At 62.9% G+C, this 20,820-nt stretch overlaps 8 protein-coding genes across 8 annotated transcripts; 2 read left to right on the plus strand and 6 right to left on the minus strand.

Annotated features, from left to right (window-relative positions):
* Window positions 1-124: 124 nt before the first annotated feature.
* Window positions 125-683, minus strand: HETIRDRAFT_100714 (uncharacterized protein; the record flags this gene model as incomplete). Its single annotated transcript, XM_009544206.1, has 3 exons — window positions 125-412; window positions 470-567; window positions 632-683. 3 exons carry the CDS (start codon window positions 681-683, stop codon window positions 125-127), a joined length of 438 nt encoding a protein of 145 aa, XP_009542501.1.
* Window positions 684-1,059: 376 nt separating this feature from the next.
* Window positions 1,060-2,011, minus strand: HETIRDRAFT_115163 (uncharacterized protein; the record flags this gene model as incomplete). The annotated part of the gene is made up of 5 exons (XM_009544207.1): window positions 1,060-1,233; window positions 1,301-1,472; window positions 1,495-1,518; window positions 1,562-1,690; window positions 1,869-2,011. 5 exons carry the CDS (start codon window positions 2,009-2,011, stop codon window positions 1,060-1,062), a joined length of 642 nt encoding a protein of 213 aa, XP_009542502.1.
* A 552-nt stretch (window positions 2,012-2,563) lies between these two features.
* HETIRDRAFT_168115 (uncharacterized protein) lies at window positions 2,564-3,880 on the minus strand (the record flags this gene model as incomplete). The annotated part of the gene is made up of 6 exons (XM_009544208.1): window positions 2,564-3,055; window positions 3,115-3,161; window positions 3,220-3,288; window positions 3,339-3,488; window positions 3,539-3,604; window positions 3,667-3,880. The coding sequence occupies 6 exons, from the start codon at window positions 3,878-3,880 to the stop codon at window positions 2,564-2,566; spliced, it is 1,038 nt and encodes a 345-aa protein (XP_009542503.1).
* Window positions 3,881-5,972: 2,092 nt separating this feature from the next.
* Window positions 5,973-8,969, minus strand: HETIRDRAFT_470792 (uncharacterized protein; the record flags this gene model as incomplete). The annotated part of the gene is made up of 11 exons (XM_009544209.1): window positions 8,844-8,969; window positions 8,502-8,793; window positions 8,087-8,449; window positions 7,964-8,027; window positions 7,739-7,897; window positions 7,602-7,680; window positions 7,367-7,530; window positions 6,733-7,266; window positions 6,494-6,663; window positions 6,235-6,414; window positions 5,973-6,161 (listed from the first exon to the last, which is right to left on the minus strand). Exons 1-11 carry the CDS (start codon window positions 8,951-8,953, stop codon window positions 5,973-5,975), a joined length of 2,304 nt encoding a protein of 767 aa, XP_009542504.1. The 5' UTR covers window positions 8,954-8,969.
* Window positions 8,970-14,150: 5,181 nt separating this feature from the next.
* On the plus strand, window positions 14,151-16,200 carry HETIRDRAFT_150132 (uncharacterized protein). Its single transcript, XM_009544210.1, has 9 exons — window positions 14,151-14,233; window positions 14,294-14,460; window positions 14,512-14,694; window positions 14,761-15,051; window positions 15,141-15,296; window positions 15,365-15,673; window positions 15,749-15,864; window positions 15,940-16,003; window positions 16,068-16,200. Exons 1-9 carry the CDS (start codon window positions 14,185-14,187, stop codon window positions 16,095-16,097), a joined length of 1,365 nt encoding a protein of 454 aa, XP_009542505.1. The 5' UTR covers window positions 14,151-14,184; the 3' UTR covers window positions 16,098-16,200.
* Window positions 16,178-17,175, minus strand: HETIRDRAFT_379740 (uncharacterized protein). Its single transcript, XM_009544211.1, has 5 exons — window positions 17,016-17,175; window positions 16,824-16,895; window positions 16,688-16,770; window positions 16,448-16,610; window positions 16,178-16,388 (listed from the first exon to the last, which is right to left on the minus strand). The coding sequence occupies exons 1-5, from the start codon at window positions 17,098-17,100 to the stop codon at window positions 16,345-16,347; spliced, it is 447 nt and encodes a 148-aa protein (XP_009542506.1). The 5' UTR covers window positions 17,101-17,175; the 3' UTR covers window positions 16,178-16,344.
* A 172-nt stretch (window positions 17,176-17,347) lies between these two features.
* Window positions 17,348-18,301, minus strand: HETIRDRAFT_379742 (uncharacterized protein). Its single transcript, XM_009544212.1, has 2 exons — window positions 17,606-18,301; window positions 17,348-17,541 (listed from the first exon to the last, which is right to left on the minus strand). Exon 1 carries the CDS (start codon window positions 18,293-18,295, stop codon window positions 17,615-17,617), a length of 681 nt encoding a protein of 226 aa, XP_009542507.1. The 5' UTR covers window positions 18,296-18,301; the 3' UTR covers window positions 17,348-17,541; window positions 17,606-17,614.
* A 705-nt stretch (window positions 18,302-19,006) lies between these two features.
* HETIRDRAFT_407613 (uncharacterized protein) lies at window positions 19,007-20,689 on the plus strand. Its single transcript, XM_009544213.1, is given in 7 exon segments — window positions 19,007-19,280; window positions 19,340-19,508; window positions 19,575-19,813; window positions 19,866-20,029; window positions 20,040-20,043; window positions 20,152-20,214; window positions 20,263-20,689. The coding sequence occupies 6 exon segments, from the start codon at window positions 19,364-19,366 to the stop codon at window positions 20,323-20,325; spliced, it is 678 nt and encodes a 225-aa protein (XP_009542508.1). The 5' UTR covers window positions 19,007-19,280; window positions 19,340-19,363; the 3' UTR covers window positions 20,326-20,689.
* Window positions 20,690-20,820: the final 131 nt, after the last annotated feature.

The raw sequence follows: 20,820 nt of genomic DNA on the forward strand, positions 1-20,820 counted from the left end.
CCCCGCCCCCTACCTCCTCCTCCCGCCGCTTCACGCTTTCCATCATCCCCTGCGTCGCCTACATGCGCTGCAGCAAATTCTCCGCCCGCTCCCCTGCCGCCGCCATCATGCCACCTCCGCGGGGCTAGCGCCAGACCTTAGTCCACTCGAACCGCCTGAGCGCGCGCGGCGAGCGGACGAGTAACAAGAGACGAGAGCGGGAGAGATGCGTATCGTTTACGAGCCGCTCGAGGACTTGGCGGTACATAGGCTTGCCAGATGGATCGCGGACACGCGGGAGCGACGTGAGTGAGAGACACGCAGAGGGAGGGACCGAAGTGCAGAGCGCAGTGTACCCGTGTGCGGTGACTCCATACCGCGGAGCGCGCCAAGAGGCAGGGACACAGAGAGTAAACGCGCGGCCCTCGCTCGCCTACGCATGCGCATGCACGCGCGTCCTCCGCGAGCCTTCGCGTCGTCGAGTCCGAACGCGCCCTTGCACAGCTTTGCGACGCCGCTTTACGATAGCTACCACCGCGCCCTCGGCGCGCTGCCCGCCGTGCATATCACTTGCATATCGTGGATCAGCTGCGCGCCGCATCACGCAATATAGTCACCAGCGCACTGTGCAGAAACAAAGGAGACGCGGTACTCGCGCTGGCGAGATCGCTTGCGCGCGCGCTAAGCCGCTCAACGCACTTCATGAGGACTCAAGCAAAGGACAAAGATCTAGCTAATAGATCTGGCCGGCTGGAAGCGTGACAATTGAAAGATCTCTGTCCTGAACGTTGAACACGCTCACGCTGCGCGGAATACAACGTTACTACGACTATACGTGGGTTTTCTCGCTGTCAAGAAGCATAAACGGTCTTTCATCTTGCCCTGCAGAACAAACACGCCCGCATCTCCGCCGCGCCACGCTCACCACCACCCCCTGCGCCGCTCGCTGCTACGCCTCCATCGCCACGCCTCCGCTCCCGTGCCCACGCGCGCCAGAGCATCGCCAACCTGAATCGCTCGCCGCCCGCGTCCGCCTCGGGACCCAGCGCGCGTGGCGAGCACGGCGTCCAGCGTGAGGCGTCAATCCAGGTCGGGGTCAGTACCGATGAGCGGTGAGTAGGAGAGACGAAGGCCGCAGAGCGCGGCGTACGCGTCGTACGTGGTGATGGCGATCAGCTCCGCCTGCTCCATGCCGCGAAGCGCGCCCTCGTCGCCCTTGAACGGGAACTTCACGAGGACGCCGTGGTACGGCACCTGCGCGCACAATTCATCCGACCATACGACCATCCGCGGCGTCAGCACACAAGACACGGGGACGCACAAAAGAGAAGAGCGAGCGCCTTGACGACCGTTCACGCCTGTACGCACATCCACGGCAGCGTGCGCCGTCCTCCATGTCGTCCCGAACACGTCCCTCGACGCCGCGCCCCACGATATTCTCCACCGCATCATCGACGCGCTGCCCGCCGTGCATCTTGTAGATCAGCTGCCCACTGCATCACGCCGTCAGCGCACCGCACACCCGCCGAGATAAAAATGCTAAATCAAAGTAGAGGGAGGAGAGAGGGAGGGGGGTGCTCACGCTATCGAGATCGCTCGCGCCGAGCCGCTCGACGCGCTCTTGCGCAGGCGCTCCTTCACGAACTGCACCGCGCGCACCGCGTCCGCATCCGACAGCGCGATCGCGTGCTCAGCGGCTTCGACGGCAGCGCTGGTGCCGTCCAGTCAGCAAAATCAGGCGTCAGCACTCGGGGCGCAGCGGTCGAGTGCGTCTATATTGTCGCTCACAACCTTGCCATTGATGAGCACCGCGACCCTCCACGCGAACATGTCCATCACGTCCTTCATTACGCCCGACGCGACGTTCTTCACCACGGCAGCGTGCCTACTGCGGCATCCGCGGCCCCATCCATGTGCTCGCCTCCCTTCTCCTACGGGTCTCCTTCTCCATCACGTCGTTGGCTGCGTGGTCCGCACGGGTGGAGAACAGAGGGAGCAAGGTCGCATTTTCAATCAAGGCGTATGCGTACATGACGAGGAACGAGATGCTGTTATAGACTAGTGTGACATAGCACCATCGGGAACAACTCCGATGTACATTCTTATTGCATTGGTCTTGGTATTGTGGGCCACACACGATAGATGTTCGTTCGGCAAGTGCTATGCCCCGCAGGCAACTGGTATCAATGACTTCAAAGGAGCAGCCGCATTCGTGTCTGTGGGCTAGGACAATCGATTGCTGTAATATAGAGGATAGAGATACAAAAAGACGACCAGTGCCAGGGTCAATATATAGAGCAGAAAATCACGGATATTTGTTGCACATTCACAAGTCTCGTTATTGGTATTCGAGAGGTATTACGCGGAAGATGTTGGCACCTAAGGACACCGGAGGATGGGCATGATAGCCCCTTTGGATACGAAGGTGTACCCGATGAGAACATAATCGTCCGGGTTTTCGACTTGGCAGGGTCCAGTCTAGCGAATGTGGGTTGATCAACTTATGGATATACATCAATGCATCATGGTTGACGTACCGATAGAAGTTGATAAACATGATTGGCAATTGAGCTCATCAGCTTCTTCAAATCCGTTGGGCGTTTTGTTGCAAGTTGCTTGTCCAAGTCAGGCTTTGCGGTGTCGTAAATCTGTTAGCAATGGAGATTGATTGAGCGCCCTTCAAGAGACAGGCGGGTAGAAGACAGTGTACCCAGATCTTCAACTGTAAAGTTTGACGATCTCCTAGAGGTGATGAATGGTTCGAATTCATGGCCAAACCGTGTCCCTGTCTAGCACGTCCCAGAGACACACCGATGGCACCATCATCGCAATTGAAGAAGGTTGGGGATGGGAGAGGGTTCTTAGAACGCTCTTGGAGTGTCCGCTTCGTCCTGTCATAGGGTATGAATAATTTTTGCTTGACGATGTGTACGGGAGGGTTGGAGTTGTACGGCGCCGACTTGATCACAGGGTCCGAAGGGTCCTGGAACAGGAGCGACTTTACGCTTTCTTTACCGAACGTCTCCTCCAGATATGTTCCAGACTGCGAATTGTCCTCGAAGTAGGACGGGGCTACCTGTAGGGATGAGAAGATACAATCAAGATGTCGTGGTAGAATTGGTGAATTAGGAAGACCTGTTTTTCAGTGTGGGCCATCAGCTCGTTCATAGGCACATGCAGACCTGAAGGTAATAGGTCATAGGCCCATCAAAATACAAAGATCTGGAAAAGGAATCTCACCTTGAGTGCCAGTCATTTCGACGTCACCACTTATACCCGACTGTGCAGGCTGGTGTGGGATATATCCACCTAAGAGTGATTGAGACCTAGCGATAGAACTTGATTATTGAAAACCTCACTCAATGAAGCATCAGCTGCGTCTTGATGGAATCTGACGCTCGAGGAGTAGGAAGATCTATAGTACATGTATTGATGATCCATATCACCATCGCGGTGCACAGCCGATTCCACAGGCGATATGAGATGATAGTCTTGATGTAGCATGGCGTCTGTGAGCATTGGGAAAAATGGTCATAGACACCTTGAAGGGAATACTCACCATTGTGAAAATTCACATGATGCGCTAGCCCTTGTGTAAGATGTTGTGACAAACCTACTAGACGGTCTGGATCAATACTCAGCGAGCAGAATTGGTATAAAACAACAGAGTCATAGATATCGACGCACAGCGTGAACCAGAATATACTGCACTGACAATGCTCTGTGTTCCATAGTCAGGTGAGCGACCATGACCAACGTCATATGTCATTTGAACATGAGATGGAGGGTCCCAGTACAGGGTAGAGGACGACTCTAGAAGAGCATTATGCTGGCAATGAATACTGTCTGGCAGAACGAGGGGGGCATATTTCCTTGTCACGTCGTGCGATAATTCTTGCATGTTTCTATCAGCTTCGTCGTTCATAAGAGTGAGGGTGATGAGGAGATACGTACAGAGAATGCAAAGCCAAGCTAATTTATATTAGGACTGCAGGTTCAGAGCTGTGGAGAAGGAATCAAGCTTCGAAGAGACCACCTGACCCTGAGGAGATGAGTGTCAACTTTGAGAAGTGTAGGCGCGCTCGGCGTTCAATGTTCAACTTTGATGAGAGTCCGAATAGTTTGATTCTGGTGCCGCAGCCTGAAAATGACGCTGACGGTTCGCCGCCATCCTACGGGTAATTTAGAACGTGACCGCGACACATCCTTTGGACGCGGCCTGGCACCTGCCACTCACCTTGCCGCTCGTCCTGCCACTCACCTTGCCGCTCGTCCTGCCACTCACCTTGCCGCTCGTCTTGCCGCTGAGTCGTCCCGCCACTCTCGATACTTCTCCCAACGCTGGTTCCAATGCTGGTCCTGCCGTTCTTCCCGCTAGTGGTTCTTTGAGAAAGCTGCACAGCGTAATTCACACCAAGGGAAGGCCATCAACTAGACACAGTACATATACATAACGCGATATGACGCACAAAGCTGTGAGAAGGGACAAAGAAAACAAGATAGGGACGTACGTACCTCAGAGTCCTCCACACCCCTCTTCAGGTGTGTCCAAAGGTGCTTGTCACATCTGGGCTGGGTACACACGAGGGGGGCGGCGCGCGACACTAGAAGATGCGTGTACGTACGTACGGCGAGATCGCTGTTGCGGAGATGGGATATAGGGCAGAAAAGGCATGTGAATGGGCGCCGGATATGAACAGGCGCCGAATATGAACGGGCACCGAATGTGAATAGGCGCTGAGTTCGATCCGTCAAATAGACGCTCCTTCTTCCGTCTGTCTGGACCTTCAGCGCTGTGCTTCGGCAGCGCGCGGCGCGCGAGTTCGATCCGTCAGCCAGTTGTCAGGCAGCAGCTGGAAGCGTGAATCTCGGTTGTGTCAGTCAGACATGCACCAAACCCCATGGAACTAGTTTGCGCATCTTTGACGTGCTGCGATGTGCTAAAATATCCTGATGCCCTAACGGATCGTGATGTTCCATTCAGAGAGAGTTGAGGCGATACCTCTTATTCAGTGGTGGTTCCCGCACGGTTCTCGCTGGTTCTTGCACGCCGTGCAGTGGCGCCCGCAAGGTTGTATCGGTACCGTAAAATAATCAGAACGGCGTTGTGCACGTTGATGCACAACCCGTTAACTGTCGAGAGCGCGGCTCGGCTCACGATTATTGAGGCCGCGCCGATCTCTGACGGATTCTTCGGATGTGTTTCTCATGCTCACTAAAAGTTTCGCATCTGATCATACTCTCCCACTGCGACAGTTCCTGAGACTCCGCCTGCGACGGGCAAATCAGCCAGCATGACATCGCTGACTCCAACCTGGCAGATGGGGTCGCACATTACGCCCCCGAGGACGACTAACTTCGAAGACGACTGCTCCAACGATGGAAGTGTAAGACCGCAACGAAGGTCCGAGCACATCGAAGCAATGCACACTTGAGACACAAACAGATCCAAGGTCATCTCCTGTGTGTTTACGGGGTTAGAAAGACCTTACATACAAGCAAGAGAAGCACTCGAAAAAGAGATACCTGCGTCAACACTATTACACTGCTACCGCACGCCCCCCTCACCCGCCCCGCTTCAGCACCTTCTTCAGCTCCCCCTCCCGCCTCTCCACGCCCTCCACGACACCCTGCGCCGCGCGCATCCGCCGCAACAAATACGCCGCCCGCCGCTCCCGCGCCGCCACCGCTGCCGCCGCGGCCCCTCCGCGGCCCCAGCGCCACACCTTCGCCCACCCGAAGGACCCGCCGGAGGGGTCGGGCGCGAGCGCGCGCAGTGCGCCGAGCTCCGCCTCGCACGCGCGGATCGTGTCCTCCGCGCGCGCGGCGAGCGCGGCGTCCAGCGCGAGGTCCTGCGTCGCCGCGAACACAGCGTCTGTGTATGCCGGGGTCAGTGCCAATGCCAGTGCCCGGGGAGCGGTGCGTACCGTTCGCGAGCCGCTCAAAGACGTGGCGGTACACGGGCTTGCCGGGTCGGATCGCGGCCGCGCGGCCTATGCGCGTGCGCGACAGACAGCGTGAGCAAGACGCACAGAATAAGGGAGGGACAAATAGAGGCGCAGAGTAGAGCGCGGCGTACCGTCGTGCGCGGTGATAGCGATCAGCTCCGCCTGCTCCATGCCGCGCAGCGCGCCCTCGTCGCCCTTGAACGGGAAGTTCACGAGCACGTCGTGGTACGGCACCTGCGCGCGCCGTCCGCGGCATGCGCGTCAGCGCTTGAAGGCGCGAAATACGAAGGAGGTAAAGCGCGCGCACCTCGTTCGCCTGCGCGAGCGCCTTGACGACCGCCCACGCCTGCACGCGCGTCCACGGCAGCGCCCGCGCGTCCTCCGCGTCGTCCCCGAACGCGCCCTTGCGCAGCTCCGCGACGCCGCGCCCCACGATGTCCTCCACCGCGTCCTCGACCCGCTGCCCGCCGCGCACCTTGTGGATCAGCTGTGCGCCGCATCGCGCCGCACACCCGTCGACATAAAATTAATAAGAGAGAGCGAGAGCAGGTAGGGGGGTTACTCACACTGGCGAGGTCGCTCGCGCGCCCGCCGAGCCGCTCGACGCGCTCCGTGCGCTCGGCCGTCCACTCGGGCTCCACGCCCGCCTCGCGCAGGCGCAGCTTCACGAACATCAGCGCGCCCGCCGCGTCCGCGTCCGACAGCGCGATCGTGCTCAGCGGCTTCGCCGGCATCGCTGGCCGCGGTGCGTCGCATCATCACGTCAGCTACCCGAAAATCGAACCTCCGCGCACATGAGCCGCACCTTTCGCGAGCCGCTTCGAGTGTTCCCGGTTGTCGCTCACGACGACGACGTGCGCGACGCCGCCCTCGACCAGCGCCGCCGCCCAGCGCGCAAACACGTCCATCACGTCCTCCCTCCCTCCCCCCGGCGCAAAGTTCTTCACCACCACGATCGGCAGCGCGCCCACCGCGTCCGCGTCCGCGTCCATATCCGGTGCAACCGCCGGCAGCGCGTCCACGTGGTCCCCCGCATCGCGCGCGGCGCCTCGGGGCTTCGCAGCCTCCAGATCCGCCTCCCACACGCGCTCGTCACCGACGCCCAGCTCCGCCATCACCCCGCCCCCCGCAACGGCGCCCATCCGCGGATCGAACCACGTCCCGCGCGCGATGCGCTCCCGCACGCGCGCGGCCTCCTTCTCCGCCTGCGCGGCCTGTGCCGTGCGGTTGCGGGCGCACTGCGCGCCCGTGCGGCGCGTCGCGGCGGACGCGCGGAGGGCGGTGCCGACGACTTCGAGGAGCTGGGTTGTTTGTTCGGGGAGCGAGGCGCTCAGGCCGGCTGCGCGGCGCGGCGTCGCATGCAAGAGAAACACAAATCAGGACGGCGTCGCTCGCTCGCGACAGAGAGACGAGAGAGAGAAAGAGCGTCGCGCACGCACCCTTTTGGCCGATGAGGCCGACGCTGGCGAGGTCGACGAGGTGGTTGACGGAGTTGAGGAAGGTGAAGACGGGCCAGTAGCCCGTCTGGGCGGCGAGGGCGGCGAGGAGGCGGGCGTCGGTGCCTGCGTGGAGAAGCGGCGCGCAATCGATCACGAGGGCAGGGCTGGGAGAAGGAGGCGGCGGCGGCGGTCGGTGAGCGGCTAAGCAGGAGGGGGGGGGGGAGGGGAGACGCACCGGTCGATATCTTTCAGGATGCGGCCTAGCAGGCGCGACTTGCCGCTCCCCTGCGGGCCGTGCACGAACGCGACCGTGGCTATGCAAAAAATCGAGTCATCGAGCGTGCGGAAGGCGCAACGGGGCAGACGACGCACTGGGGACGTCGGCGAGATAGCGCCTGAGGGCGGCCTCGGCCTCGCGGCGCTCCTGCCAGGCGCCCTCCTCGTCCACGACGTCGCCGTCGGGGGCGATGTCGAGGGAGAGCGAGAGGCGCTCGAGGGCGTTGCGGCGGAGCCACTTGTAGAGCGTGAACTCTGCGATGGACGGTCGGTGTCAGCGGCGTGCGCGACAGGAGGGCTTGGGGAGGGGAGGAGACGCACGGCGGTAGTCGAGCCAGTCCTGCATTTTGGCCTGGACCATGAAGGCGCGGATGGGGTCGAACACCTAGAATAACAAGCGAGTGAGCACGCGGTGAGGGGACGCGGAGGGGAGGGAAGGCGGACGGTGTAGGTGAGGGTGCCGAGGAGGAAGACGAGGACGGGGATGACGATGCGCGGGTGGGCGGTGGCCCAGTCGCGCAGGGCGTGGGCCTGGACTGCGGGCTGGAAGGCGGTGCGCAGGCGCGTGGAGGACGCGGCAGCGGCGGGAACCGCGAGGCCGTGGAGGGCGTGCCGGGCGATGACGGCAGCGCGCGTGTCTGCAAAGGTGACGGTGGCGGCGCGGAGGGCGCCGGCGGGTGCGGGTGTGGGCGGGACGATGTCGAGGATGCGGCCGTAGGGGCGGAGGAGAGCGTAGAGGACCTCTTCGGGGACGTCCGGGCCGTCAAAGGCGACACGGAGGATGGGGGAGGCGAAGCGGCGCATGTCCTAAATCGGGTGTCAGTGCGGGGGGAGAGAGGGCGGGCGAGGGCGGACGGACCTCGGGCCAGGGGGTGCCGCGGACGAGCCAGGCGTCGCCCCGGCGGAGGCCGGCAGAGGAGGGGACGCCGCCGGACGCGCGGAGGTGGTCGCGGACGGCGCGCTCTATTTGAGCGAGGAGAGCGGGGTCGGGTGCGGGTGCGGTGTACTGGAAGCGAAGAAAGACGCCGCCGTCTTTTGGGTGGGGCTCTAGGGCGACTGGGGTGAAGCCATGGGCGTGTACGGCGTTGAGGGATGCGCCGAGGGCATCGAGGAGGGACTCTTGGCGGAGGAGGCCGTAGTAGTAGCGCAGGCTGCAGGAAAGAGTGAGCAGCAAATAAAATAGCGACACTTTCGAACGCACTCCCAGGCGCCGAGACGGATGGGGAAGACGGAGTCGATGAAGAGTGCGGCTGTGTGCGTGCTCTGCTGTGTGCTGTAAGAGCGGCCGGTGTGTCCGAGCGAGCGCAACATCGTCGACGGACGCAGGTCAGCCAGTCATTACGTCACGACGCGACGGGACCATCGACGCGCTCGCGGCCCCCGCACACCGCCGATGCATCAGCGGGACCCCGCGGCCACTGCCCTTGTCTGGTTTTGCCCACGACCCCACCTCGCTGCCCTCGCCCTCGCCCTCGTCCTCGCCCTCGTCGTCCTCCCCGTCGCTGCCGTCGCCGTCGCCACAGATGCAGTCCACCCGCTCGCCGCGGCAGGCGCCTTTCCCCCGCCGCAAGACAAAGCCCTACTACCGCCGCCCGCCGCCCACTCGCGCCGCCTCGGTGCTCTCCACCATCAAAAACATCGTCACCGCCCCGCTCTCCTGGTTCTCCACCGCAGACAGCTTCGACCAGCCAGCGTCCGCCCAGGGCAAGCGCAGACGTCCCCCTCCCACGCCCCCGAACGCCGCCTCCGCCGCCCATCGCCGTCGCGCCGACTCGCCCGCCGACCTCGACCCCGACGAGCTCCCGTCGCGGCCCAAGCGCATGCGCCTCCACAGCCCCGTCCGCGAACTCCCCCGCCCCAACACCGGCTACCTCGATCCCCCGCTCTCCGCCCTCCCCCACCCCGTCCGTCAGGCACCTGCCCGCCTCCAGGCCCGCCACACCCTCGAGCCCATCGCAACACACCCCGCCGACCTCCGCCCCCGTCCCACCGCGCCTCAAGGCCTCTCCCGCACTATGTCCATGGATCCCCCGCCGCACTCCCGCACCGTCACCCGAGAGCCCACCTTCGTCCCGCTCTCCGTCAGCCGCGACGTCTCCATGGACCTCGCCCTACCGGGTGCCCACAACCCGCCCTTCCGCATGCGCTCCGGCCTCTCCCCGACGCCCCCCGCCACCCAGTTTGGCCCCAACCCCCAGCGCCGCGACCGCAACCCCTCCGAGCCCCCGCCCCTCACCGCCCTCATGTCCCGCCCCGTCTTCGTCAGGCCGCCCCCCGTTCCCGATTCCCACGCACCCGCACCCGCACCCCATCACCCCGCCCCCGTCACCACCCTCGGATCCCTCGCCCAGGCCCACAGATCGGTCAGTGCCACAACGTCTGCCCTCGCTTTCTCGCTGACGCGCTTGCCCAGGCCGCGCCCCTCGTCCGATCCCGCAGCTCGCTCGTCTTTGGCTCTCAGCAGCCCAAAGACACCAGCGCCCCCTCCTCCAGTCCGTCCTCCTCCTTCTCTTTCACACGCACCCCTCTGACCCTCCCCTTCCCCAGACTACCTCCGCCCCGCCAATGCCGCCGAGCGCGCCCTCCAAGAACTCGAGATCTACCGCACCCCGCTCGTGCCCACCCGCCTTAACGCCGCTGCCCCCGACCCCTCCGCCCCGGTGCTCTCCCAGGCCCGCACCAAGGCCCGCCACGTCGTCCCCATGCACCGCGGCCACGACTCCAAACCGCGCCTCGGCCACGCCCCCTCCGCCATGTCTCCGACCCCGAAGAAATCCAAAAAGGACACAAAGGACAAGGCAGATCCCGGCGTGCCGTATCCGCGCGGCGATCCCCTCAAGAAGCTCCTCGCTCGGCGCCGCCGCAAGGAAGACGCCGCTGCCGCCGAGAAGGAGGCCGCCGCAGCGCGCAAACGGGACGAGGAAGACTCGGAGGCGATGGCAGACGACAGCGAGGCGCAGGTGCGCGCCGTGCTCGCAGACGAGAACAGCATGGACGAGGACGCCCCCGCTGCCTACCTGGGCCCGAGCAGGCGCAAGCACGGCGCCGCCGCCCGTGACGACAAGACCAAGAGCGAGGACAAGGACAATGACCCCCGCGCCACCGCGCCGCCGCCGCCGCCTTCAATCCCCGTCGCCCCCGCGCGCAAGATCGCAGGCCCGCCCCCCGCCGCTTCTGGCCCCGGCGCACGCGCGGGGCTCGGCGTCGCCGGCGGCCGCCGGCCCTCCGGCCCGAGCGGCGGCGCGCGCACGGTCGGCCCCGTGCGCAACCGCGGCCGGAACCGGTTCTCGGCGCGCGAGCTCGAGGAGGAGGACGATCGCGACGGGCGCGGCGCATTCGACCTCCCGGTGGACGTCGGCGTGCAGGCGGGCGACGTCGACATGGACGAGGACAGGGACGGGGACAGGGTCAAGGCCAGGCCGAGGGAGGTCGACATGACGTTTGCCCCGCCCCCCGGATTCAGTTTCGCCCCGCCCTCTGCGGTGCGTTTTTTATTTGATATCTGAACCCGCTTCGAGCTCGCGACTGACTTTAGTTTGCGACAGGCCGCAGCCACCGTGCTGTCGTCCCCCGCGCCTGCCGACGGCGCGCCTGCGAAAGACGCCCCGATCGCTGCGCTGCCCTTTTCGCTCACCAAGTCGACTACCGCCGCGGCGCCTCCTGCCGTCGCTGTCCCTGCTGCTGCGGCACCTGCGGCGCCCCCCAAGGCCCCTACGCCGCCGCAAGCCGAAGCCGAAGCCGCTGCCAAAGCCGACGCTGAAGCCGACGCCCAGGAGCCCGCTCCAATGCCCAATTTCTTCGCGAGCTCGGGCATATTCCAGCGCACGGGCGTCGCACCGCCCACGCCCACGCCCACGCCCACGCCCACGCCCGCGCCCACGGCTCCGGCCGAGAAGAAGGACGGGGCTGCCCCGGCGGTGGCGGTCGCGTCAGCTGCGCCTGCGCCTGCGACGTTTGGAGGGTTTGGCGGGTTCGGCGGGGCTGGGGCTCCGGCTGGGAGCGCGCTCTTCGGTGCCACGCCTGCTGCTCCCTCTCCTGCACCTGAGCCGACCGCCGCGCAGCCAAAGCTTCCCGCGGCGTTCTCGTTTGCCCCTCCGGCATCGGCGGCGACCTCGAGCGCGCCATCGCAGCTGCCGTTCAGTCTCCTGCCAAAGAAAGACAACGCTACGCCAGCGACGTCGGCTCCCGCTTCACCCTTCGGTGCGCCTGGGTCGAAGCCGCCGCCGTTTGCTTTTGGCTCGTCTGCACCCGCTGCACCCGCTGCACCCGCTCCTACTACCGCTGCTCCGGCTATTGCTGCGGCAGCCCCGAGCTCGTCGACCCTCTTCGGCGGCGCCCCGTCCGGGTTCACATTCGGTGCCCCTTCGACGCCCGTCGCGAAAGACGCAACGGGCGCACAAGGAGCCGAGAAGAAAGAGGTGCCGTTCTCCTTTGGCTCCGCTCCCACTCCCACTCCCGCCGCCGCAACCGCCGCCCCCGCAGCGACCGCCCCGACGGCGAGCAAGCCATTCACGTTCGGCGCGCCCGCACCGGCCCCCGCGCAGACGCCCGATGCCCACGCACACGCTCATCCGATGATCGCCCCGCAAGCGGATACGGAGGTCCGCATGGACGAGAGCCCGACGCGCGAGAGCGGCGCCGGCGCCGGCGCCGCCAAAGCCGCGCTGCCGCAGCTCTCCATCCACGTCCCGGGGAGCACCCCCGCTGCCAACGCCGCGGCGGCGACGACGAAGCCCCCCGCCTTTTCGTTCTCTACGCCACCCCCCGCCGGCGCCGGCGCGTCTGGCGCCGCGTCGCCGTTCTCTTTCAAGCCGGCGGGCACGCCGACTTCGGTAGCGCCGGCGTCGCCGTTTGGGAATGGGCCCGCGACCGCGAGCGGATTCTCGTTCACGCCTGTCAAGCCTGCGGCCCCTGCCCCTGCGCCGCCGTCTGCGGGCGGGTTCTCGTTCGGGGCTTCCAAGCCGGCGGAGAGCGCGCCGTCGTCCGCGGGCGGGTTCTCGTTCGGTGCTCTCAAGCCTGCCGAGGGCGCGTCGTCCCCGGCGCCGTTTGCGTTTGGCCAGCAGCAGCAACAGCAACAGCAACAGCAACAGCAACAGAAAGCCCCGGAGATGGCGCGCACACCGTCGTCCGGCTTCGCGTTCGGCGCGCCGGCGGAGCAGGCGCGCCCGGGCTCGTCTGGGTTCTCGTTCGGCGACGCCTCGCGCCCGTCGTCTTCCACGTCCGCGGCGTTCCCGTTCAGCGCGCCAGCCGCCGCGCCGCAGCAGCAGCCAACGGGGTTCAGCTTCAACGCGCCCACGGCGGGCTCGACGCCCGCGAGCCCCGCGTTTGGCCAGCCGCCGGCGTTCTCGTTCAACGGCGCGCCCGCGAGCGCGAACCCGTTCGGCGGCCCCTCTGGCGCGGGTGTAGGGGGATTCGGGGCGGGGCCGGGGAGCCAGCCTGCGTCGCCGGCGGTTGCGCCGGTGCAGTTTGGGTTCGGGGCGGGGCCGGGGAGTCCGGCGGCGATGTTTGGAGGGGCGCCGTTGGGGTCGCCTGTGGCGGGCGGGGCGTCGTCGCTGTTTACGATGGGGGCGCCGCCGTCTGCGGGGCCTGGGACGGGGGCTGCTGGGCGGGCTATCAAAAAGCTGCCGATGAGGAGAGGGGGGAAGCGGTGAGGTTGAAGCTTCGACTGGGTGTCGTGGTTGAGTTGCGTTTTCGGTGGCCGATAGGTCCTGTTCTCTGTTCTCTGTTCTCTGTTCTCTGTTCTCTGCTCTTTTTTTTTCTCTTTTTCTGCTTGGTTCGCTTGTCGTGTGGTGATATGCCGTGTCGTTCATCCTACGTACATCGTGGGGGGAGGCTCCTTTCTGCTCGTGTTCCGTCTCTGCGCTCCGTTTCTCCCTTGATTTCTCTTTTATCGTTTCTCGTCTCCCTCGCCCATCATCACGACGCCCGCGCATATACATACGCTATATCCAACAAGCACCTCGATTTCCTTCTTACATTATTCGATCCGTCCTCTCGCGCTTCCCTGTGTGCTTTTTTTTTCTCGTTTTTTCTAGCTCTTTTTAGCTCTCGTCTCGTGCGTGCTTGTCGACTCTGAAGGAGCCACCCGGATCTGTTTATCCCCTCATCTCCATCGCGGCGTCTTCCCGTCCCCGTCCCTTTCTCTCTCCCGTTGGGTTTTCTCGTTTGCCACATTGCCACTCGTCCGACACGTCTCCCGCTTCGCTCGGTAGCCACGTATTCTATTCATCTCATAGCGCGGGCTCAAGGCCCGCGCGCGCACTCACGCATATACACACACACACACACACACATACTTACACGCATACACACACGTCGGTTCCTGTTGGTTTTACTCTACCTGTTTTGCCTAGGTCATGCTGAAGGCTGACCGTCGTTGGGACTGCTGCAATCCATCGTCCACCGTTGCATTGATCGCGCTGCGTGACGGATGTGTGACACATTGTGTGACGGATGTGACAGACGCGCCGTGGACGCGTTGTTGAAGGCGGCGCGGGTTCGAGCTTGAGACTGAGGCCGAGCGTTGGACTCGACGGAACAGAATGCCGCGCGAGATCGTCACCGTCCAGATCGGCCAATGCGGGAACCAGAGTGCGCGCCCGTCTCTCTCTCTCTCCCTCCCGTCCCGTCTCACCCGTCTCGCGCGCACAGTGGGCTCCGTGTTCTGGCAGCGCCTCTGCGCCGAGCACGGCATCAACAAGGAGGGCATCCTCGAGGAGTGGGCCACCGAGGGCGGCGACCGCAAGGACGTCTTCTTCTACCAGGCCGACGACGAGCACTACATCCCCCGCGCGATCCTCGTCGATCTCGAGCCGCGGGTCCGTCCCTCCGCCGTCCCTCCGCCCCGCGCGAGCTGACCGTGCGTGCAGGTCATCAACAACATCATCACCTCGCCCTACGCGAACCTCTACAACCCAGAGAACATATTCGTCTCCAAGGACGGCGGCGGCGCAGGGAACAACTGGGCCCAGGGCTACTCGGCGGGCGAACGTCTCTATGAAGACATCATGGAGATGGTCGACCGCGAGGCCGAGGGCAGCGACTCGCTCGAGGTGCGTGCCCGCCCTTGACCCGGCGATCGCGTGCCACCGCCGCGGCGCTGACCGCCCTCCGCGCAGGGATTCATGATGCTGCACTCCATCGCGGGCGGCACGGGCTCCGGGCTCGGCTCCTTCCTCCTCGAGCGCCTGAACGACAAGTTCCCGAAGAAGCTCATCCAGACCTACTCCGTCTTCCCGAACGCGCAGGAGGGCGACGTCGTCGTGCAGCCGTACAACGCGCTGCTCACCCTCAAGCGCCTCACGAACCACGCCGACTCGGTCGTCGTCCTCGACAACGGCGCACTCGCGCGCATCAACGCCGACAGGCTCCACACGTCGACGCCCTCGTTCGACCAGACGAACCAGCTGGTGCGCACCTCTCCCGCGCCGCCCTCTCTCGCGCCCGTCTGAACCAAACCGCCGCGCCCGCGCCCTGTGTCCCCGCGCGCCCGGTCCAGGTGTCGACGGTCATGGCCGCCAGCACGCAGACCCTCCGCTACCCGGGCTACATGAACAACGACCTCGTCGGCATCATCGCCTCGCTCATCCCGACCCCGCGCTGCCACTTCCTCATGACCTCCTACACCCCCTTCACGAGCGACAACATCGACAAGGTGCGCCCCCTTCCCTTCCCCGTTCCTTCCTCCCGCTCACGATGACGTCCTCTCCACCGTCCGCCCAGGCGAAGCCCATCCGGCGCACGACCGTCCTCGACGTCATGCGCCGCCTCCTGCAGCCCAAGAACCGCATGGTCTCGACGACGCCGAGCAAGACGGCGTGCTACATCTCCATCCTCAACATCATCCAGGGCGACGTCGACCCGACCGACGTCCACCAGTCGCTGCTCCGCATCCGCGAGCGCCAGCTCGCCAACTTCATCCCGTGGGGGCCCGCCTCGATCCAGGTCGCGCTCACGCGCCGCTCGCCGTACGTGACCACGAACCACCGCGTGAGCGGCCTCATGCTCGCGAACCACACCAGCATCGCGTCGGTGCGCATCCCCCGTCTGCCGTTGCCACTCTGAGAATACGCGCTGATCGCTGATCGCCCCTGCCCGCCCCAATAGCTGTTCAAGCGCATGCTCGACCAGTTCGACCGCCTCCGCAAGCGCAACGCGTTCCTGGAACAGTACAAAAAGGAGAAGATGTTCGAAAACGGGCTCGAGGAGTTCGACGACGCGAGGCGAGCGCCTCCCCCCTTGCTTTTTTTTTTTTCCCTGGCTGGCCGCGGCCGATCTGACCGATGTTTGCGTTCCAGAGCGACCGCCGAGGAGCTGCTGAAGGAGTACAAGGCTTGCGAGAGCCCAGATTACATCTCCTACGTGCGCTCCCCAGAACGATCCTCTCGCGCTTTTGGCAGTTTTTGACGCTTTTTTTTTCCTGCAGGGCGCCGCCGACGGCGATCAGGCTGGTTAAATCGTCGTCTCTGCTATCCTCGTGTACCTGTTCTATCGCCCCCATGTATCCCTTACTCTTACTCTGTACTACCATCCGATACACATAAAGCTTTTCAAATTGGTACAGCGAATGTAACGCGGAATGAACGTATGAGACTGTAACAACAACAACAACGACACACACACACACACACACACACACACTGAGAGCAAGCATCAGACACGAGGACAGACGTCGGCGAGCGGGCGACTACGGAGGGGCCAAACTACGACTTTTTCGGCGCCTCCAGCTTCTTCCCAATGTCCGTGCCTGCGAGCGCCGGGCGTCAGAACCACGGGGACGAAAAACGAAAACGGGACGATGCGCACCGCGTAGCTTGACCCCCAGCGCGCGCTCGAGCTTGCCGAGGATCTGGGGGTTCGGGATGGCCTTGCCCGACTCGTAGTCCTGCAGTATGGACGGCTTTTCGTTGATCTTCTGCGCCACGTCCTTCTGCGAGAGCTTGAGGTCCATGCGCGCCTGCTGCATCGCCTGCGCGGCGGGGCCAACGGACAGGCGTGAGCGCGTGCGAGGAAACGGCGCCGAGATATGCACGGAGAGAGACGCACCCTGCCGACGGTCTGCGAGATCTTGGGCGGCGGCGCGACCTCGTTTTCGCGGTCGAGCTTCGCTATGCGCTGGTGGTCGGTGCCTGCGGGCGGCGGTCAGAGGGCAGAAGAGCGGACGGAGCGCGGCGCGGCGCACCTTGGTGGGCTTTGTTGCCCCCCGCGGTCACTTTCTTGTCGGTCGCAACAACGGCGCCGGCGCGCCTCGCCTATCTTCCGGTGAGCACACGCTCTCCCTCACGCACGATACTCGCTGCAGAGAACATACCGCTGCGTAGAGAGCGAGGTCAGCGACGGCGCGGGGGCTGGGCTAGGACAGGGAGCGGCATACCGTTCAGATCAGATGTGGTCCTGGTTACTTTAGGAGCGCGGGCCTTGTGGCCGATAACGAGCTTGGCATCCCAATCGTCGCTCATGATGGTGGTGATGGTGTCTAGGGTAGGGTCGGGGTGGTCTAAGGGGGAGGTGGTTGTGGGAGTCGGAGGCAAGAGGAGAGTGGACGGTGGAGTGCGGTGCGGTGCGGGGCCAGACGGGTGACGCGCGTGTACTCGTATATATGCGTCACGCCGTCACTCACTGAGTCATGCATCCAGCTTTTTCCATGCTGTTCTCAGCTGACGGCGGCTGCCGCCGGTGACTCGCTCGTGCGGCTCTGCAGCGGGAGGCAGTCAACAAGTGCGGAATACATCACGGAGACGACACCCTTTGTACATCATCTACGGAAGCGCTAAAAAGACAATCATTCATGCGCTTCGCGCGAGGCAAGAAGCACCGACGCATCATGGGACCAGACTTGCTCGAGGCTTACCTGCTGCCGTCGTGCGCATGTCGCCTGAGAATAATAACGATACACATATCTGCCGATCGCAGATAATGCCGATCAGCTGGGCATCCCGCAGAACGGGCACTGGCACGACTGACCTCCGAATCTCACGACCCCACTCCCAGCGCCTCTGGGCTGAGCACAGAGTCTTTTTCCCAGCCCTCGTCGAGCATCCTCTCCATCTGCTCCTCGCTCAAGAGCGCCAGCTCGTCCATCTCCCACGCGGTGCACAGGTCGACCATCCACCTCATGCGCCGCCTGCTCACGTCACCGCCCACGCCGGGCGCACGCTCCTTGAGCTTCTCCCTCAGCCGCCCCACCTTCTCAATGGCCTCTCCGGCCCCCCGCGGCAGGCTCTCCTCGATCCTGCGCCGTATGATATTCGCCAGCTTCGGACCCCGCCCGTTCGTGGAGATCATGATCTGCAACGGGCCCTGGCGGATCTGCGAGCCGAAGTAGAAATCGCAGCAGGGCGGGTCGTCGGCCACGTTCACGGGGATGCGCAGCGCCCGGCACTGGGCCGCGATCGCGCGCGAGACGGCGACGTCGTCGATGGCGGTGAGGACCATGTCCGCCCCGTCCAGGTCTGCCGCGACGAAGGTGCGGTCGTGGTACGTGATGCGGTCGGACGCGTCGATGTGCTGCTTCGTCGCGGGATGGAGGCCCGCGCGGGGCGACACCACCGTGACCTCTGCCCCGGCTGCGAGTACGTGCCCGATGCGCCCTGACGCAACATCACCGCCGCCCACGACCAACACTCGTTTGTCTCTGAGCTGCCAAGCGATCATAAGGGACGCAGCAGGCTGCGTCGCGGGGATATCTGCCATGGGCGTTGCCTCTTGAAAATATCTAGATCATAAAGAAGGGAGGGTCAATACTGCGCGATGCGACGCCTGGGACCCTAACCACGGAATAGGTGCCGACGCTGTAAATAGAGCGCATCTGGCGGAGCAATCAAAAACAAAAGCGATGCATTGCAGAACCGATAATAGAAATGATGCCGTTCAATCGCAAGAATAGACAAGGAGAAGCAGTGGACAGTAAATATGGAACACGGTGGGTGGGGACGACTGGAGACGGCAGGACAACGTCCGACGAGGTGCGCACTGCGCAGAATATAGCAACATCAGCTGCGGACGCGGTGGGGAAGCGTGACCGCAATAGGCAAGGAATGGTTCTCGTCGTGTCTGGACGCAGCGCGGCTGCCGGCGAGAGGTCGTGCAAGTAGCCATGGAGACCGTGCGCGTCCTTCATAGTTCAAGGGAGGATGGGAAAGAGCAAGCCAGAATAACCTCACGCGTCTTTCGTATCGTCCTTCTTTTTTTTTGTCGCGCTCGCCAGCCAACGCAGCCTGGACGCTGCACCTCAGAGAGCCGGTTCCCGTCTTCGAAGTGGAACAGCAGACGCGGCGACAGTTGCGATCACAGAGATTGATTGGTGTTGTTTGGCCACATCAGCCGTCTCTCAGTAACCCGCTCCGTTGGTACGTCCCTCCACCTCTCTCTCTCTCTCGTGTCCTCTTCCCTCCCTCCCTTTCTTTTCCTTTCGTTTTCTCTTCTTCAGGTGCTACGCGCCGCTTGGGCCTTCGCTGATCTTTCGTTTTCTGCAGTGCAAGCAGACGTTGACCGTCGCCTTTCTTTCCCCTTCTTCAATCCTCACTTCTCGTTGCTCTGCCACTCTTGCGCTGGTCCTATCGCTCTCCGGAAGAGATTCTCCATCTTTCCTCCCCGAGTTGACTCCATCCGGCCGCTTGCCTCCCCGCTCATTGCACTGGTCCGTCCTGTTCCCCTCTGCGACCCGCCTTCGCTCACCCTCGTGCTCCCAATCTCCAGACTCCCATCTTCTAACAAGACAAAATGGGTATGAAGGTTCTGCACGGCTTCTACGCATTCTTCAGCTTCTGCCTCCTCCTGTCCTCCATCATCGCCATCGTCTTCTCCCAAGTATGGCACAAGAAGAGCCTCTTGCTGAACATGGTCTTCAGCGATGCTGACCTGACCGGTGCGTGATTTGAATTGTTCGCGTTCGAGCCCTTTCCCCCTTACCAACGCTTCGACGGTCTATCAGCCGGTCTCGTCCTCGGTATCGCTCTCGGTGTCACCTGGCTCCTCTCCGTCTTCGCCATCGTCCAACGCAACCACGTTACTATCGGCCTCGTTGCCCTCAACTGGTGTCTCATTCTCGACTCCATCGCTATCACCGTCGTTGGTACCTTCGTGTGGTTCTACACGCTCCGCCAGCGCGCAGAGTTTCATACGGTGTGGGCTGGCCTCCCGGAGTCGAGTCGCATTACGCTTCAGGACCAGGTGCGTGCCTTCGTTTTCGCTCCCCAGCTGCCGCCAACTCCGTGGTTCGCAGTTCTCGTGCTGCGGCTACTTCAACGCGTCGGACTTGATCGCTATCGGAGGCAACTTCTGCACGAGCCAGGAGAAGGCCGACCAGCTGAACACGACTGTGTTGAAGAACTTCTGCGTCACACCCATCACCGCGTACAGCGATGTCTCCCTGAACGATGTTTTCACGTGCGTGCCCTTCCGTCTCTCCTCGCGCTTATCGCCCTGACTGCGTCTCACTTTGTCTCCAGTTCCGTGAGTGGCCTCTGTGGTGTTTTTGGTGGCTATTTTGACATTTATTTCGACAATAGGTTTATGGCTTCATGGCGGTTGCAATTTGTCTCTTCATGACCTCCCTCTGTGTCATCAAAGTGGTATGTTTCCGGTGCCACTGGCTTGTAACGAGCTAACTCCCGCGACAGAGGCAAGAGATCGAGCGTTTCAAGAGGATCGACTCCAAACGCGGCGGCAGGGGCTTCGTCTAAGCGGCATGCGACCCGCACCTTTCCACACTTCCGACCCCCACCCAACCCTCGCATCTCATTTTTCTCTCCGGATTTCGCCCTTGCTACTATAGTAGACCCGTTCACTGCTGTGTCAATGTGTTACTCTTCCCATGCTGTTGCTCTGCCAGATTCCTTGTGACTCTGGGACAGATTTTGACCTTTGTTCTTTTGTCTTGTTAGAGCCCCCCACCCGCTTTCGTGTCGAGCAACTCACTTTTTTCATGTATATACCTGCAAGTTTATTGTTCTCGGAATCGGGACAGACTGAGATATACAAGGGTCATTGTACTTTATTGTGAGGCGACCTGCCTCCCACATGAGACTTGCTGTCAGTAGGGTTTCGACGCTCCTTGTTTCTGCGGATCATGCAAGGCTCCGAAGGGCGACTGAATGACCATCTGAATGATGGGGGCATCGCTTTCATGATGCTACTTACTACTCCAGTCTGGACCTTCAGCGATGTGCATCAACAAG

This window comes from Heterobasidion irregulare, assembly GCF_000320585.1.
Source record: "Heterobasidion irregulare TC 32-1 unplaced genomic scaffold scaffold_02, whole genome shotgun sequence".
NCBI classification, from domain to species: Eukaryota; Fungi; Basidiomycota; class Agaricomycetes; order Russulales; family Bondarzewiaceae; genus Heterobasidion; species Heterobasidion irregulare.

Bases quoted from the DNA above. Each gene is read 5' to 3' on its own strand.
- HETIRDRAFT_150132 (XM_009544210.1), top strand. From the start codon at position 14,185: ATGCCGCGCGAGATCGTCACCGTCCAGATCGGCCAATGCGGGAACCAG. The intron at 15,297-15,364 runs GTGCGCCCCCTT...CCGTCCGCCCAG, and splicing joins CGAGCGACAACATCGACAAG to GCGAAGCCCATCCGGCGCAC. The intron at 16,004-16,067 runs GTGCGCTCCCCA...TTTTTCCTGCAG, and splicing joins GCCCAGATTACATCTCCTAC to GGCGCCGCCGACGGCGATCA.
- HETIRDRAFT_379740 (XM_009544211.1), bottom strand. From the start codon at position 17,100: ATGAGCGACGATTGGGATGCCAAGCTCGTTATCGGCCACAAGGCCCGC. The intron at 16,771-16,823 runs GTGCGCCGCGCC...CGCCGCCCGCAG, and splicing joins GGGCAACAAAGCCCACCAAG to GCACCGACCACCAGCGCATA. The intron at 16,611-16,687 runs GTGCGTCTCTCT...CCCGCCGCGCAG, and splicing joins TCTCGCAGACCGTCGGCAGG to GCGATGCAGCAGGCGCGCAT.
- HETIRDRAFT_379742 (XM_009544212.1), bottom strand. From the start codon at position 18,295: ATGATCGCTTGGCAGCTCAGAGACAAACGAGTGTTGGTCGTGGGCGGC.
- HETIRDRAFT_407613 (XM_009544213.1), top strand. From the start codon at position 19,364: ATGGGTATGAAGGTTCTGCACGGCTTCTACGCATTCTTCAGCTTCTGC. The intron at 19,509-19,574 runs GTGCGTGATTTG...ACGGTCTATCAG, and splicing joins CAGCGATGCTGACCTGACCG to CCGGTCTCGTCCTCGGTATC. The intron at 20,215-20,262 runs GTATGTTTCCGG...CTCCCGCGACAG, and splicing joins CCCTCTGTGTCATCAAAGTG to AGGCAAGAGATCGAGCGTTT.